Genomic DNA, 17,379 nt, shown 5'->3' on the forward strand with positions numbered 1-17,379 from the left:
GGAGCTATGGATGCTGGGATTCAAACCTAGCTCCTCTGCAAAAGCAGCAAGTGCTCTTAACCACGGAGTCATGTCTCCAGCCCCTCTTTCTGTGGTTTAAAATCATGTATGGTATTGTGTAATTTAAGGGACATACATTGCATCCTGAGCACAGTCTCCATTTGTGTGTGTGTTTTGTTTTTTGGGTTTTTTTGTTTTTTGAGACACAGTTTCTCTGTGTAACACCCTGGCTATCCTGGAACTAATGCTATAGACCAGGCTGGCCTCAAACTCATATAGATCTGCCTGACTCTGTCTCTGGAGTGCTGGGATTAAAGGCGTGTGCCACCACTGCCCAGTATTTGTTTATTTTTTTAACAGGCATGTACCACTATGTCCAGCTTACTGTATTTACTTTTTTTTAAAAAAATTTACTTTTACTTTATTTTTGTGCATATGGGTGTTTTACCTGCGCACCACATGCATGCAGCACCCAAGGAGAACAGCAGAGGGTGTTAGATTCCCTGGAACTGGAGTTAGAGATGGTTGTAAGTGAGCGTTCGAGTGCTGGGAACCAGACCTAGGTCCTCTGCAAGAGCAGCGAGTGCCTTTAACCACTGAGCCATCTCTCCAGCCCACTTTTTTTGTTTGTTTGGTTGTTTTTATTTTGAGACAGGTTTTGCTGTCTGGCGTCAAACTTGTCATCCTCCTGCCTCAGCCTTTTGAGGGCTGAGATGGCGGGCATGCACAACATCTGGCTTACTAAAGTTAACAAATGTTTAATTTGAGTTATTTTATAAGATCGTATCCTGTGTCTTTGCAGAAAAGAATCTGTAGGATAGTGCCAGCAATTTTGATCGTGTGGTAACTTTCCTACATTGCTGACATTTAGTGGCATTTTCCAGTCAGGTCTATTCCGCAATCATGTCAGCCTGGACTGGTAAAAGGCAGGACTTTCTCAGTCCCAGAGTTATACAAACGCTGGGATTACATGTGCATGTGTAAGGCTGTGTCCAGCTTTTAAAGTTTTCTTTTTTTCTTTTCAGTTTGTTTTTAATGCATTAGCAAGGGGAAGAGTGTTTGTTTATTTATTATTTATTATGTATTCAGTGTTCTGCCTGCATGTATTCTTCACTCCAGAAGAGGGCACCAGATCTCATTATAGATGAGATGGTTGTGAGCTGCCATGTGGTTGCTGGGAATTGAACTCAGGTCCTCTGGAAAAGCAGCCAGTGCTCTTAACCTCTGAGCCATCTCTCCAGCCCTCTTTTCAGTTTTTTAAAACTTTATGTATATGAGTGTTTTGCCTGCATGTGTGTGCAAGTGTGTTAGGCAGAAGAGGGTGTCGGATCCCCCGGAACTGTAGTTACAGGTGTTTGTCAGCTGCCATGGGGGTGCTGGGAATTGAACCCAGGTCCTCTGCAAGAGCTGCAAGAGCTCTTAACCACTGAGCCATCTCTCCAGCCCTGTATCCAGCTCTTCAGCCCTGTGTGGGTTCTGGGAATCCAAACCTCTGGTCGTCAACTTCTTTACCCACTGAACCATTCTTCAGCCCAGAACAACCTTTTGCACATGAGTGCAGGTACCTGCAGAAGCCAGGAGAGAGTGTTGGATTTTTAAGTCGGAGTTCTAGGCTCCACTGTGTTTTTTTAAGTAATTATAGTTGCTCCTCCTGTATGTGACATTTAGAGCTACATCACAGTCTGAGTGTGGTTGCCTAGGATGTGCTTTGAGTGGATTTATATACACTCCTGCACTTTTAAGAAGTGGTGTAGAGGCCTAGGGATATGGCTCAGTTGTTAAGAACACCTTTTGCGCCGGGCGGTGGTGCCTCACGCCTTTAATCCCAGCACTCGGGAGGCAGAGCCAGGCGAATCTCTGTGAGTTCAAGGCCAGCCTGGGCTACCAAGTGAGTTCCAGGAAAGGTGCAAAGCTACATAGAGAAACCCTGTCTCGAAAAAACAAAAAAAAACAAAAAACCAAAAAAACCCACCTTTTGCTCTTGTGGAATATCAGGATTCAATTCCCAGCATCACATGGTGACTCACAGCTGGAACTCCAGGTCCAAGGAATCTGGGAATACAGTGCCCTCTTGCTTCTGAGGGAAACAGGCATACACATGGTGCACATTCATACATGTAGGCAAAAACACTCTAATACATAAAATAAAAACAAAATGTTTCTAAAAGAATAAAATTAAAAAAAAAAAAAAAGAGTAGTAACTCGGACTGGGAATGAGCGTGCTTGGCAGCACAAACCTTGACTTCACATCCCAGAGCCATGGAGCATGTTACGGTGGCACATGCTTTCAATCCCCTCAGCATTGGTGAGGCAGAGGCAGGAGGAGTCAACAGTCAGGGCCATTCTCTGCTGTGCAGTGTTTGAGGAAGACCAGCCTGCACTGTATGAGACCTTCTCTCAGGACTAAACAATGGAGAAATGACTGCAGTTGTGGGTTCTGCGTTGTCTCCTCCTGCCTTGATTTACCAAGCGTGGCCAGCTGTGTGCGGTCTGTTGGGGGGGCTCAGTCCTACTACACGGCTAATAATACATTTGCGCCTAAGCATCAAGAATAGATTCCAGGCACAACTCCAAGTGCGTTATAAATAAAAATGTGTATTTAATTCTCCACCACTTGAAGGAAGGATGTTTTCTGCCAGCCTCATTTTAAAGAGAGGAAGCTCAGGGGTTGGAGAGATGGCTCAGTGGTTAAGAGCACAGGCTGCTTTTCCAGAGGAGCCAGGTTTATTCCCAGAGCCTACATGGTAGCTCACACCCACCATCTGTAACTCTGGTCCCCAGGGATCTGATGCTCTCTTCTGGCCTCTATGGGTCCCAGGCACACATTGGTGCACAGACATACATGCAAAGCAACACACGCCACATAAAATAACAAGAAGTGTTTTTAAAGAGAGAGAGAGGGAGTTGAGGCCCAGAGCGGTTAAACTGTCCACTCTGCTTTAGAGGTGAGCTTCTAACTCAGGCTGGACAGCGAGCGGACCGTTTGTCACAGTGATGCTTATAACTACAGGAAGTCAGAAAGGGACAAAGATAAACTGGACATCACATACTAACCGAAGGGAAGCTTATGTAAGAAGTCTTCTTTTATTTATTATTATTATTATTATTTGGGTGTGGGTTGGTTGGTTGGTTGTTTTTTTGTTTGTTTGTTTGTTTGTTTTTGTTGTTGTTTTTTTGAGACAGGGTTTCAATGTGTAGCCCTGGCTGTCCTGAAAATCTCAATGTAGACCAGGCTGTCCTTGAACTCACAGAGATCTGCCTGCCTCTGCTAGGATTACAAGTATGTGCCACCGTGCCCAGCACGATTTAATTTTACTGCCGGGCGGTGGTGGCACACACCTTTAATCCCAGCACTTGGGAGGCAGAGGCAGATGGATCTCAGAGTTCGAGGCCAGCCTGGTCTACAGAGCAAGTTCCAGGACAGGCAGAGCTACACAGAGAAACCTTGTCTTGAAAAAAAAAAAAAACAAAAAAAAGATTTAATTTTATTGTATCATTTATCAAATGTATTTGGAATGAAGCAATATGGTTTCAGGGGTCCTTGGTTATTTTTTATTGACACATAAAAATCATAAGTTGAGATAAACTATTCAGAGAAGCAGTTCAGAACCAAACCACGGTGTGTGTAACTAGACTGACCTTCTGCAGGAGACATGAACGTCACCCTTTGTCTCCTGGAGATCTTTGGGAAGCACAATTATTCATAGATTCATTTTTGTTTTGAGAGAGAGAGAGAGGGTCTCACTGTGTAGCTCTGGCTGTCCTGGAACTCACTCTGTAGCCCAGGCTGGCCTCCAACTCACAGAGATCTGCCTGCCTCTGTGTCTTAAGTGCTGGGATTAAAGGTGTGTGCCCTACAGCTTATCTTTTTTCTTTTTCTTTTTCTAAACATGTAATTCATGTACCACAAAAGTCACCCTTTGTAATTCACTGAATTTTAAAATACTATGTTCACAAGACTGTTCAATCATCTCCTTCAAGAACATTTTCATCACTTCAAGAAGCAACCCTTGCCCCAATTAACAGCCCTCCACGGTGTCCTCTTGGCCCCTGGCAACTGCCATGGCTTTCCTTGTTCTGGCTGTTTCCTATGTGGTTATGTCCGGTGTTTAGTAACTGCTGTTGATTTCAGGGTTCATCCATGCGGTGGTGTCTGCCAGTCCTTGTCCAACCCTTTAATTGCTGGGTAACATTCCCTTGTATGGACAGGCTACATTCTGTTTGCCCACTCATCCATTGGTAGACATTTGCATTATTCCACATTTTGGCTATTATGTGGATGTGTACTGTTGACTGCAGCATGGGCCTTGACCTTGTGCCTGAGGCCTGAGCAGGTGTGTGGTGTGTGGAAGGGAGTACCCGCCCAGCCATTCTCCCTCTTTGGTAGCCTTGTGCCTGTCCATCATGTCACAGAATGTTGCCCTGGTGAGGCTGAGCAGACAGGTGCGTGAAGAACACAGACTTTAGAGCCAGTGGGTAGCGCTTGAACCCTGGCCATGCTGCAGGTGGTTCTGTGACCTTCAGCCAATTATTTACTCCACAATTGTCATCATCTGTAAACGGATAGATAGCGTAGTTTAATACGCTACGGGTTGGGAGGCGGGTGTTAACCCTGTCTCAAAAGAGCAGGGGAAAAAACCAAAACTATTTGACACCCTTTGGTCTGGGGATATTAGTTTGTCTATAGGTAGGTATCAGAGAGCTTAAATTCACAGGTGGTTGCTCAGTGGTGGAGCACCTGCCTAACATGCATAAGGGTCAATCCCGATCCCCCCCCCCCACACTAGTGATAATAATAAAAACGAAACCCCATCTAAACCAGTGAAGCTGTGCCTGCTTGAGAGTGTTATATGGAATGTCTGCTGCTTCAGTGTTAACAATGGAATCATATTTAACACATTTAAAAAGTATGTTTTCATGGGCCAGCAAGATGGTTTGGCGAGTAAAGGCACTTACCACCAGTTTGGGTCCCTGATCTGTGCTGGAAGGAAGAAATGGACTTCTCACACACACGCGCGCACACACACACACACACACACACACACACACACACACACACACACACACGAAATAGATGAAATTTTGTTTTGTCTTGTTTTGGGCTCACTACTTAGCCCTAGCTGTCCTGGAACTTGCTCTGTAGACCAGGCTGGCCTCAAACTCACAGACATCCTACTGCCTCTGCCTCCCGAGTGCTGGGATTAAGGGTGTGTGCAATAAGTATAATTTTTAAAGATGTCAGTGTATATTCTTCAATTTAATATTCTGTGGGAAATAAGTTCCTGTCTTTTTACATAAGTCTTTGGTATCTGATATCCTCACACTTCCTTAAAATTATTTTGGTGTTAGAGCAAGGCCAGACATGGAGACTTATTCCGAGATCGTTTTTGGCAGTGACGCTGAGCTTGTTATAGTAACGTGATTGAGATGACTGAGGGGTGACAGCAGCTCACTCTCAGCAAGCTGACAGTGCCCCAGCTTGTCCCGGGGCTCTTTGTGGCCACTGGTCCCTACTGCTTGCAGAAGTCAGGTGCCAGCACTCCCACATTTCCCTGGTGGGGAAACTGACTCACAGTGTCATTCACAACAGCAGTGATGGCCTTGTCCACTTTTGTCCCCTAGGTCAGTGCTTGGGGACAAATGGGACAAACTCATTTGTCCCCATGTGTGTGTGGAGGGGACAAATGAGTTTGTCTGAAGCCACACCTCACTAACACTGGAGTTGCTTTTCGGCCAGGCCGTCTGGCTGCAGCCTGGATTTGCTATGCTGGCTCTCCGAGACGTAATACTTCAAAGTTGGGACCATTCTGATTTGTGTTCCCAGCCCCTTGTGGGGTGTGTGTAGGTAAGCGCTAAGCTCACTTGACAGAGCTCTTAAGCAGATGCGTGTATGATATGGAGCATTTTATCCCCAACGTCCCTGGTAAATGTCATCAGTATCAGACGCTTGAGAACGCACGGCAAGTCCAGATTGTTTGCTTGGGATGAACTGAGTTGGTTCGAAGGAAGGCAATGCACCAGGGAGATCGTTGATATTTGCTGCAGGGGTCCATTTCTTAGACGATGATGACTCTGATGACTCCTGTCTTTACCCTTCTTCTTCTTCTTCTTCTTCTTCTTCTTCTTCTTCTTCTTCTTCTTCTTCTTCTTCTTCTTCTCCTCCTCCTCCTCCTCCTCCTCCTCCTCCTCCTCCTCCTCCTCCTGCTCCTCCTCCTCCTCCTCCTCCTGCTCCTCCTCCTGCTCCTCCTCCTCCTGCTCCTCCTCCTCCTTCTTCTTCTTCTTTTAAGGTTTATTATTATTTTATGTTTGTTCCTGGCCATTCTCAAGTCTCTTTCTCTGGTCTACAGTCAGGTGTGAGTGTTTGCCTGCATGTATATATGTGTACCACTTAGTGCCTGGTGCCTTCAGAGGTCACAGAGTCATCAGATCCTCTGGAACTCACAGATGCTTGTGAGCCATGTTGGTGCTGGAACCAAACCTGGGTCCTCTGCAAGAGCAGCTGGTGCTCTTAACCACTGCATCATCTCCAGTCATCTGAACTCTGATTAAACATGTTTTACTTCACAAGCAGCTTATGGTCCAGTTTCAGAAGTTCAGAAATCCTCATTGACGAGATAGAAGAATGAAAATGGGAAACCGCTCCCTTTGCTAGACCCGAACGGATCTGAGTGCTGGTGACGAAGCAGAGACAGGAAGGCCCTGCCCGGGGCACAGCATCACAGGGCCTCATAGGTCATCTCGGTGTCCTAAGCTAGCAGTTGGGGATTTAGCTCAGGGGTAAAGCACTTGGCCTAGCGGGCACCAGGCCCTGTGTTCAGTTCCGAACATAAGGGAAGGTATGGGGGGAGGGGGCGGGTTCCAGATTGCTGCTTCTAAGTCCCCAGGCAAAAGAATTCTCTAGTCTGTGCTGGTGGAAGAGAATTACAGGAAAAGGACAGAATGGAGCCACAGTCCTGTGGCTCTGTGATGACAGCCGGTTGATCCTAGGGCTGGTACAACCAGATCTGCAGGTTGTGGGGTGCCCCAAGGCTGAGTGGTTGACGTGTGACTGATGGTGGGCTGTCTGCAGGCCGAATAGCCAGGTGTAAGCAAGCGGTGCGGACCAGAAGCCCTTGCGGAGAGAGAAGACAAGTGTGGTGTTCAGGCACCTTACCCATGTCCATTATAAGCAGTCTTTTTCCTAATGTCCCCTGACCCCTGTAGAGCAGCGGTCCCCAGCCAGTCACCCATTTGGTGTGTGCACAAGTTGAGCTAGGCTGAGTGATGAGCAGGGTGGCAGAGAAGATGGAGTTTGTGGACCTTTCCCACCTGGCTGGGCGGCTGCTGTGGGTCTGTGGTCCTCATCCTGTCTCTCAGCTGCCATGGTTTCTGGCTGTTCTCGTCTCCTCTGGTCTAAAGTCAAGTCCATGGGTTCCCAGCGGCGTTTCAACCAATCCTCTTGAATACGCCAGAATGGATTCTGTTGTTCCTGAAGCCCAAAGCTGGCATCAGTGACTTCCAGGAAGAGTGGATGGACAGTTGGAGTGTGAGAGCAGGAGTCCCCAAGGCTTGGAGACTGCCCATTGAGGGAAGAGGGCTAGCGCTTCCTCCAGACAGGGAGGGGTCACGGAAGGACAGTGGGGCCAGCTTGAAACTGGACTTCCACATAACTTGGGATCACTGAAAGTCAAATCTAGACTCTGTTGGGTCTGTCTTCTTTTTATATTTTGTCTTTAAAGAATTCTTTAGGGGGAGGCTGGAGAGATGGCTCAGCGGTTAAAAGCACTGGCTGCTCTTCCGGAGGACCCAGATTTGGTTTCCCAGCACCCACATGGCAGCTCACAACTATCTGTAACTCCAAGATCTGACACCCTCACACAGACTTACATGTAGGCAAAACACCAATGCACATAAAATAAATAAATTTAAAAAAAGAAGAATTCTTTAGGGAAAAAAGTTTAGATAGCAAGTGTAGATACTCTTACTGTGGAGTAAAGGGGAGGAGGAGATTGGTGGTGAGAAGTAGCTTTAGGAGAATTATGGGGCTGCATAGTTCTGACTGGGTCCTAGGTTGGCATAGCTGGGAATCTGATTCTCCACAAGGAAGACAGGATTTTGGGAGGCTTCCTGCTGCAACGCAATTGTATGGAGTCTGCATGGAACAGAAGGGGCCAGGGCAGAGAGGAAATGGCACGTGAGGCGATTCTGAGAGGTTCTTCGCTGCAGTGTGTGAGGTCCAGGGAATAGCTGAGGGGTGGAGATGCCAGTGTGACTCCACAGGATGCTGGTGACTTCTGTGCATAAAATGGAGGAAGGAAAGAGGGAAGAAGTCAGCGTCAACTAGACAAATAAATAAATAAAACAGCGGTTCTCAACCTGAGGGTCGCCACCCCTTTAAGGGTCGAAGGACAGTGGGAATGCACAGACATTCACACTGCGACTCAGAAAAGCACAATGACAGTTGTGAAGTAGCAACAAAATAACGTTATGTTTGGGGTCACCACAGCATGAGGAACTGTATTAAAGGGTCGCAGCATTAGGAAGGTTGAGAGCCACTGAAACAAACAAACAAATATTAGCCCCTGGGGGAGAGGAATGTGAGCGACGTAAGTCCAAGTTAGGGAAGGAAGATCATAAAGCTTTGTGTAAAAGTCCAGAGACTGTAGCCATTGTCATTCACTTGGCTGAGGTAGACTCTTGTGGCTCCGTTAAACAGAGATGGATATCGAGTGTTGTTGAGGAAACCCTGTCATGCCTGGGATTTGAGGTAAAATTCTCCATGCAAGTCCAAAGATGGTGAGGATAATGATGTAAGCCAAGTCACACACACAGACACACCATACACACAGGCATATCATGCACACACAGACATGTCATACACACACACACACACACACACACACGCCACACACACTGACATATGTGCACAGACTTATCATACACACACAGACATACACAGAGACACAACAGAAACAACCACACACATATACACAGCACACACACAGCACACACACATATATACAACAGAGAGACACAGACACACACAGACACACTACACACACACACATACTCAGCATACACACAGAGACACACATATACACAACACAGAGAGAGAGAGAGAGAGACAGACACACACACACACCGAGGCCACAGTTCCATAGCTAGAGCCAAGATCCTAACCCCAGACTTAACTTCTGTTTCTTCCAGTTGGTCCTCCCTGAATGTCCCTAAGTACTAACTGCTGACACCGCCTTTATTAGGCCTTCTTACCACTCACCTCCAGAGCTGCAGGACCTCTCACTGCCCACTTGTCCTGCCTTGTATCCATCAGATGGATCCAGCTACCTCATTAAAATCACTGCTGTGGGCTAGGTGAACAGATAACACATGAGGTCGTCTGCTGGCTGCCTCTGCTGAAGCCCCCAGAAGCCCAGCCTGTAAAAGGGTAAATCCCCTTCCCTGGGCAGCAGCTGGCCAGCTGCTGAGGCTTCAGGTCATTGAGGCAAAGGCCCAGCAGACTAACCTTTGAATAAGCTCTAGGAGGTTTCTAAAGCCTGTTGATGGAGCCTGTTAAAGTAGCCAGCTGCAATACTCAGAATCAATGGGGATCTGTGGGAAAGACAGTTACAGACTTTTGCTGGTCTCCTTACAAATGATCAGATCAGTCTTTTGGAGGGCAGCATCATGTGCTTACAAGTCTTTTATGTCCTTACGTTTGTTAACTGCCTTTGAAGGTACTCTTCCACGATAGCCCCACCCCCATCACATTGCAGAACGTGCCCATGTTTAAAGCTAACACACGAATTCCCAGTCTTCCAGACAATCCTCCTTCCTCCCTCCTTATACTTTCCCAAGTCTGTAAAGGCAACTTCAGGCTTAGTTTCTCAGTTACACCCTGACCCCATTGACCTTACCTTTAAAATTCTTCCCATCCGGGGTTGTAGCCCTTGAACATGGCTGATCTCTTCTAAAATACCCCTGAGAGGCTGGAGAGGTGGCTTAGGTTAAGAGCACTTGCTGCTCTTGCAGAGGACCGGGGTTCAGTTCCCAGCACCGACATGGTTCACAACCTCCTGTAACTCCAGTTCTGGGGTTCCAACACCCTCTCTGGTCTCCACAGGACAGCACATGCATGACATACATAAACTCGTGCAGGCAAATATACACGTACATAAATAAAATTAAAACAAAAGCCTCCTCTCGAACGTGAACTTTGACCACTTCTTGCCAGCTGGGTCTGGTTCCTAGCATCTCTTGCTGGGGTGATCCAGGTGACCATGTTTGCAGAGGCAGCCTTGTGTTAGCAGAGCCAAGGAAGGTCCCTTTCAGACCTTCGGAATCCTGAAGCCCGTTCATCCAAGCGGCTGCTCATTTCCTTCTCTCTTGGTAGAAATTCTTGCATCAGTCTGAGAGGATGACACAGTGTCGCTTCCCAGCCTACTGTGGAGCCTGAGGCAGAGGATCGCTTGAGCCCAGGCGTTCAAGACCAGCTTGAGCAACAGAGTGAAGCCCTGCCTCCGTTTTTTTTCCATTGCGTATTTAAGTGTGCAGCATTAGTGGTAGCACTGGAAATGTCATACCAGAGGTCCTGGTCTGTATTTACCGCAGGGCTAGTGGCCTTGTCAGGAACACACAGTCCCTGTTAGGAACACCAGCTCACGAGATACAGAGCTGACTCCCTTGCCCTGTGCTCTGCAGTCAGAAATGGAGACATTTACATTGAATGAAAGCTTGGCAGTTGGGATTATTTCACAACATATTTTTTAGTGCTGGAGAGATGGCTCATCGGTTAAGAGCACACACAATTCCCAGACCCGGTGTTGGGTGACTCACAGCCACCTGCAACTCCAGCTCCCCTGGGATCGATGGCTCTGGCTTCCATGGCACCATTACTCATGTGCGTATACACATACAAGTAAAAGTAATGAAAATAAACTATAAAAATAATGCTAATAATCAAAGTATATTCATAATACAGTTTATTATCACATCCTAGGATGCTATTTGGTATCATGTGTCATCCAGCAGTTCTAACTTGGGGCCGTATCTCTAAGGATCAGTAAACTTTTCCTTGAAGACCTTGACAGAGAATGTTTAGGTCGGGTGGTCCACAGGGTCTCCTACAATGGTTTAAACTGACAGTAAACTTGGCCATCACAGTGAGAAAATGGCCCGAGACCTACGCAAATGAGCGTGTTTGTGGTCTAGCCAAACATCATTTATGAAGACTGATGTTTGAATTTTAGTATAATTTTCTCATGCTATGAAACACCATTTAAAAAGGTAAGAATTAGCTAGGTGTGGTGGGGCACTACTGTAATCCAAGCACCCAGGAGCCAAAGTAGGAGGAACATGGACTGGCTTGGGCTACAGAGTAAGTTCCAGGCTAGCCCGGAGCTCATAGTGAGACCCTGTCTCTGCTTGATGAAGAACTTTCAAAAAGGTAAAACCATTCTTTTAGCACACTGGCCTTTCAAAAAGAGGGGCAGCCTGAATCTGGCCCAGACTCCATGGTCTGCAGAGCCGGGGCCCGCAGTAGCCCAGCCCCGCAGTAGCCCGGCCCCATGGTAGCCATGCCATGGTGCTGCACTGGGTTGTATTCTCTGTGCAGTGTTGTCAGCCTTGTGTGGCTCGTGTGACTGAGAAATTGAAGGTTTGATATTATTTCATTTTAATGTGGATTTTAGTTTAAAATTTTTTTTCCTAGACAGGGTTTCTCTGTGTAGTTTTGGTGCCTGTCCTGGATCTCACTCTGTAGACCAGGCTGGCCTCGAACTCACAGAGATCCTCCAGACTCTGCCTTCCGAGTGCTGGGATTAAAGGCGTGCGCCACCGCCGCCCGGCTAGTTTAAATTTGAACATCCCCTGTGGCCAGCATCCACCACATTGGGCGTCACTCATCCATGGAAGTCTTGTGCAGGAGACATGGGTGGAAATGCTTCCTGCCACATGTTCACAGGCAGCGAAAGGCCTGAAACTGTGCCGTGTGCAGAGTGGAGAGCGACTTTAGTAATGGCCATATTTGCTGAGTGCTTTCTGTATGCCAAGCAAGGTTTTAAGCACTTTACAGGTTTCAACTCACTAGATTCTTACTGTCTGTCACTCAAGAAAACAGATAAGCCACAGACTCATACATCAGTGGGGACAAATGAGCTCTAGGTCATGGGGTTGTGTGAAATTGAAGGCACAAAAACCACATTCCATGTTAATGCTATGTTTAAAACCTTAAAGACAAGCAAAATGAAACAGTATTTTTTTCAGGGAAAATTATATGGTAAAACCACTTAAAAGAAGGGGCATTTCTGTAAGGCTGTAGTCCCAGAAATGGCATCTAGTCTGTGGTGGGCACGGGGTGGCAGGCTGGGTTGGTGCTGACTAGGTGACATCTTGTCGTCACAGTGGTCCTCAGTGCATGGCTGACCTAGGTCTGTTCCCTGAAGAGGCACTTCTGCCCGTTGCTCTGGTCATGTACTTAGACACAGTTTACCAGTGGGAGCAAACACTCAAACCCTTAGCTCCAGAGTTTTGTTTCAGTAAAGCTAATGTTGAATGTTTCTAGAATCTTATTTAGAGAACTTGGTTTAAAAATAAGAATACAGGTCAGACGTGGTGGTGCAAGTCCTTGATCCCGGCACTCAGGAGGCAGAGACAGGTGGATCTCTGTGAGTTCCAGGCCATCCTGGGCTACACAGTGAGACAATGTTTCCAAAACAAACAAATGAGAACACATAGGTTTACTTACTGCCATCCACACTGTCATCCACGGAAAGGTCCTAAGGACACTGGGGTGTCGGGAAACCCTAACAGCATTCCACCAGTGTGTTCCCCAGAGTGAGTTCAAGAGCAGAGTTACGTAATAGCTTTTGGTAAGTAGGGTTCAAAGTGGCCGTGGGGTCGAGGACCAGGCTTCTCCTCCGTCACGTTCGGGCAGCTGTGTCCTCAGTGTGTGTTAGTGACGTGTCGAGCTTCTCTAAGGAATGTGTTGCATCTTTGACGATTTCCTTGTTCCGTCTTCCGTCTTTCCTGAATTACTGACATGGGTTTATCTTTTCTCCCTTTAGAGAGTTTTGAGGTGACAGTCACCAAAGAAGGTGATGAAGGGTTCTTTGTCTTCCTCTCATGACTATTAACCCACTAACTTGTTTATAAAATTGGGAATCAGCCGTTAAACAGAAGCAACTGCCATGCCATTTCCCCGTTTACTCTCCTAGTTTTGTTTTGTTTTCTTTAAGTGTATTTATGGAAATTGTATGTAACCAGACCCTTGGTTAGAAATATCTGGAACTCAGACATCCATTTGAACTACATGCACAGGACCACGTGTTTGTTTACTTTAGCTTGCTGGGTATCATTTTTCTATTCACTGGACTCGTGGAAATGAGCAGTCTTATTTTTATGTGAATAATCTTATAGCTTCCTGTGTGCATCTGAACGTTAAACTTGCTCTCCCACGGACAAGCATGGAGCCATGGATCTTTCTAATCAGGACAGTTTAGCTGTAGTGAAGTTCCTGGCTGGTATCCCTCTGAGGTTTGGTAAAGCCCGGAACTAAGGAATCTTAGCAGACCCCTCCCTCCCTGTAGTGGATGTCAGCCGTTGAAATGGATGTCTGAAAACTTGGTATTTCTACCCCTCTTAGCAGTTTGTTTTGATTCCCTAATTTTAGCCAGGCTCATTGCACAGGAAGACTTGATCTTTTTTTTCCTTGACAGAATTTCTGTAATTGTGATGCTGGTCCCACATGTCACACTTCTACTCTCAACGCTTAACTGTGCATTTTACCCTCTCTCTGGTCCAAACCCAAAGAGCTGCCCAGTGCTCGGGTGGCCTGGGAGTCTGGTGTGCTCAGGCCTTGGCTGTTGCTTATGAGACTCCTTTTATCCTGAGCCATCTAAGTGCTCCTGTGGAATGCCTGTCTATGTCTCTCTCTTGTATCCCTGCATGAATGGATGCAAAGTAAACCAATTGCTTGGAAAGCCAGAATCCGCTTCTAATAAAGCCCCAGAACTCACCCGTGTTACAGCACAGTGTCCCCGCTTTGTCCACGGACCCTCCGAACCCCCTGGCTGCTAAGTGGTTGTTGTCTATTTCTTTGGGGGTGGAGGGCATTGTGCGGAAGGTTCAGTGGCAGACACACCAACGTGTTCCGCTTTACTCCCCAGGTGAGATTTGTGGCTTTAAAATCCACGGGCAGAATGTCCCTTTTGATGCTGTGGTAGTGGATAAGTCCACGGGTGAGGGGGTAATCCGCTCCAAAGAGAAGCTGGACTGTGAGCTTCAGAAAGACTACACCTTCACCATCCAGGCCTACGACTGCGGGAAGGGACCTGACGGCACGGGTGTGAAAAAATCTCACAAGTAAGTGGGCTGGACAGAGGGCAAAGGGCACCGCCCGGGAGATGAGTGTGCGTGGGGAGTGACAGCCCGGACCTGCAGGGTCACAGAGGGGTTGTGAGGGCCTTTGAGGTGGGACTCCAGCCTGTGTGTCCTCTTTTGTGTCCAGCTTCTAGGAAGAGACTGATGGGTAACAGGTTTCAAAAAGGAATGAATGGTTTTATCCCACTGAGTATTCTTGGTAAAGAAACCAAAGCTCCACCAAAACGGTGGCTCGTCCTGTTACCAAGGCACTTGGAAGGCTGAGGTAGTCAAGGACAGCCCGGGTAACGAAGCAAGACCCTGTCTCTCTTGGGGGCGGAGGTGGGGTGGGGTGGGCAGAACAAAGACAGACACATATGGACACTCACACTCACACTCCTACTCATGCATGGCCCTATGTTGAACTTTTTCCTGAGGAAAATGATTTTGTTACTCTTTTTTTTTTCCCCTTCGAGACAGGGTTTCTCTGTGTAGCCCTGACTGTCCTGGATCTCATTCTGTAGACCAGGCTGGATCTGCCTGCCTCTGCCTCCTGAGTGCTGGGATTACAGGCATGCACCACCACTGCTGGGCTGATTTTGTTATTATCTTTTCCTGTAAACTAGTGAACTCTGTGATTGTGTGTGGAGTCCACACACCTGCCAGCTGAGAGCTTCTAGAACCCTCTCTGATAGCATGAGGCTCTCAGCTGGCAGAAGGGGTGTGGACTCCACACACAATCACAGAGGGATACCAGCCGGGAACTTCACTACAGCTAAACTGTCCTGATTAGAAAGAGCTCCCATGGCTCCATGCTTGTCCGTGGGAGAGCAAGTTTAACGTTCGGATGCCTCTTGAGCTCTGAGATTACAGAGGCGCCACCACTGGCCTCACGTTTTTGTGGCGCTGGGGCTCAGAACTCCATCTTCAGACTTGTGTGGCAAGTGCTTCATCCCCCGAGCCTTCTGTCTACCTCAGGATTTGTTTTAACTCAATAATGAGAACTTTTCTCTATTTTTTTTAAAACAGGAAGCAGAGAGAGAGAGAGAGAGAGAGAGAGAGAGAGAGAGAGAGCGCTATATTTTATGTGTGTTTGTGTTTTGCCATGGATGTTGGGGTCCCCTGAAACTGGAGATACAAATAGGTGTGAGCCACCATGTGGTTGCTGGGAATTGAACTTGGATCCTCTGGAAGAGCAGCCAGTGCTCTTAACCCCTGAGCCATCTCTCCAGCCCCCCTTTTCTCTGTTTCCAACCCTTCTTCCTTTGGCTGTGAGTTTTTAAAATTCTTTGATAATGTATCTTAACCTTATGACCAGAGAGTCAGTACGTGTTTGATGACTTCATCTCCCTCTTTGTGCCCCACCCCACTTTGAAAGAAAATTCAGTCTCTTTAGTTACATCACTGATTTTCTAAATCTGCTGCCTTACTTTTAGGGCATAGAAAAATCAGCCCAAGTCCCGATTTTAGCTTCCCCGTGACTCCATGCCAAACTAAAAGGAATGTAATTTCGTTTATATTTTGGCTTCATTGTAGGAAGCTCATGAAACAGTATCAGGAAAAGGATATTTAGAAATTGGCAGAATTGTCGCCTTTTGGGTGAAAGACAGAACCAAACCCCCTCAACAGCTTCCCCTTCTCGTCTAGAGCAACTGTCCACATCCAGGTGAACGACGTGAATGAGTACGCACCTGTGTTCAAGGAGAAGTCCTACAAGGCGGCCGTGGTGGAAGGGAAGCAGCATAGCAGCATCCTCAGGGTGGAGGCGGTGGACGCAGACTGCTCCCCTCAGTTCAGCCAGATCTGCAGCTATGAGATCCTCACCCCAGACGTGCCCTTCACGGTGGACAAGGACGGTAAGGACAGAGGGGCCTGGTGTGTCAGTGAGGCCGGTGGCCCCAGAGGCCTGGCCCGTCTAATGAGATCAGCTGGTGACCTGGGCTTCCAGTGCTCACAGAGCACCAGTGAGCCTGCAGGCTGCCCGGAGCCCTGCCTAGTGCCTGTGACTTATGTTTGACTCAACTCCCTGGTCTGACAGCTTCTCTGGAAGTCTGGGCTCCCGGGAGCTCTTTCTCCTTTCCTACCCAAATCGAGTAAAGGCCTCATTTGACATGAATCTTCTTGCTGTGACTTATGTGCAACAACTGAGTGTGTTGTCCCTTTAGTTAGACGTAGTTTTAGTTCTCCGTGTGATTAGAACCTTTTACTCCTCCCCACCTTTGGTGATGCTGAGGATCCAGTCCAGGGCTTCGTGCATGTTAGGCAAATGTTCTCCCACTGAGCTACATATACCTCTAGCCCCTTCTGCCCTATCCTAAAGGTGAGTGTTCATTCATTCATTCATTCATTCTTCTTCTTCTTTTTTTTTTTTTTTTTTTTTTTTTGGTTTTTTGAGACAGGGTTTCTCTGTATAGCTTTGCGCCTTTCCTGGAACTCCCAGGCTGGCCTCGAACTCACAGAGATCCACCTGTTTCTGCCTCTCCAGTTCTGGGATTAAAGGCGTGCGTCACCACCACCCGGTTCATTCTTTCTTTTAAAGAATTATTTTTAGTTCTATGTCTCTGTGTGGGTATGTGCACGTGAGTGCAGGTGCACACAAGGCCCTGGAGCTGGAGTTAGAGGCAGTTGTGAGCCACTTGCTCTGGGGGGTCCTTGGAATGGAACTGCCATCCTCGGGCAGGGCAGTGTGTGCTCCTAACTGCTGAGCCATCTCTGCAGTCCTCGGTCTTTTATTTTTGAGACAGACTCTTCCTGTGCAGCCTAGGCTGGCCTTACATTTGTCATCCTCCTGCCTCGACCCTCTGATCTCTGGAATCATAGCTAAGATGAGGATTTATGCCGTATACTTCTGCCAGGACCTTTATTCCTGAGTAATTGACAGGAACAACACAGGAGCTCAGTGTAGCTAGAGTTTTCCTGCCTGGCCCACAGTCAGGACAAATCTCTCACCCGCCAGTCCCACAGCCGCTCAGACCCAATCAAGTAAACACAGAGACTTATATTGGTTACAAACTGTATGGCCGTGGCAGGCTTCTTGCTAACTGT

At 47.4% G+C, this 17,379-nt stretch overlaps 1 protein-coding gene across 4 annotated transcripts in view; it reads left to right on the top strand.

Moving 5' to 3' along the window:
- Clstn1 (calsyntenin 1) overlaps positions 1–17,379 on the top strand; it is a 70,514-nt gene that overhangs the window by 33,983 nt on the left and 19,152 nt on the right. For 2 of the 4 annotated variants that reach the window (XM_052717337.1, XM_052717339.1), the window contains exons 3-5: positions 13,041–13,070; positions 14,142–14,337; positions 15,982–16,190. In XM_052717337.1, the coding sequence (XP_052573297.1) occupies positions 13,041–13,070; positions 14,142–14,337; positions 15,982–16,190 (435 nt within the window). The remainder of the gene's footprint in view (positions 1–13,040; positions 13,071–14,141; positions 14,338–15,981; positions 16,191–17,379) is intronic. The other 2 variants (XM_052717340.1, XM_052717338.1) reach the window with 1 other exon arrangement.

The sequence above is a fragment of the Peromyscus californicus genome, unplaced genomic scaffold (assembly GCF_007827085.1).
Source record: "Peromyscus californicus insignis strain IS unplaced genomic scaffold, ASM782708v3 Scaffold_5__1_contigs__length_169319896, whole genome shotgun sequence".
Taxonomy (NCBI): Eukaryota; Metazoa; Chordata; class Mammalia; order Rodentia; family Cricetidae; genus Peromyscus; species Peromyscus californicus.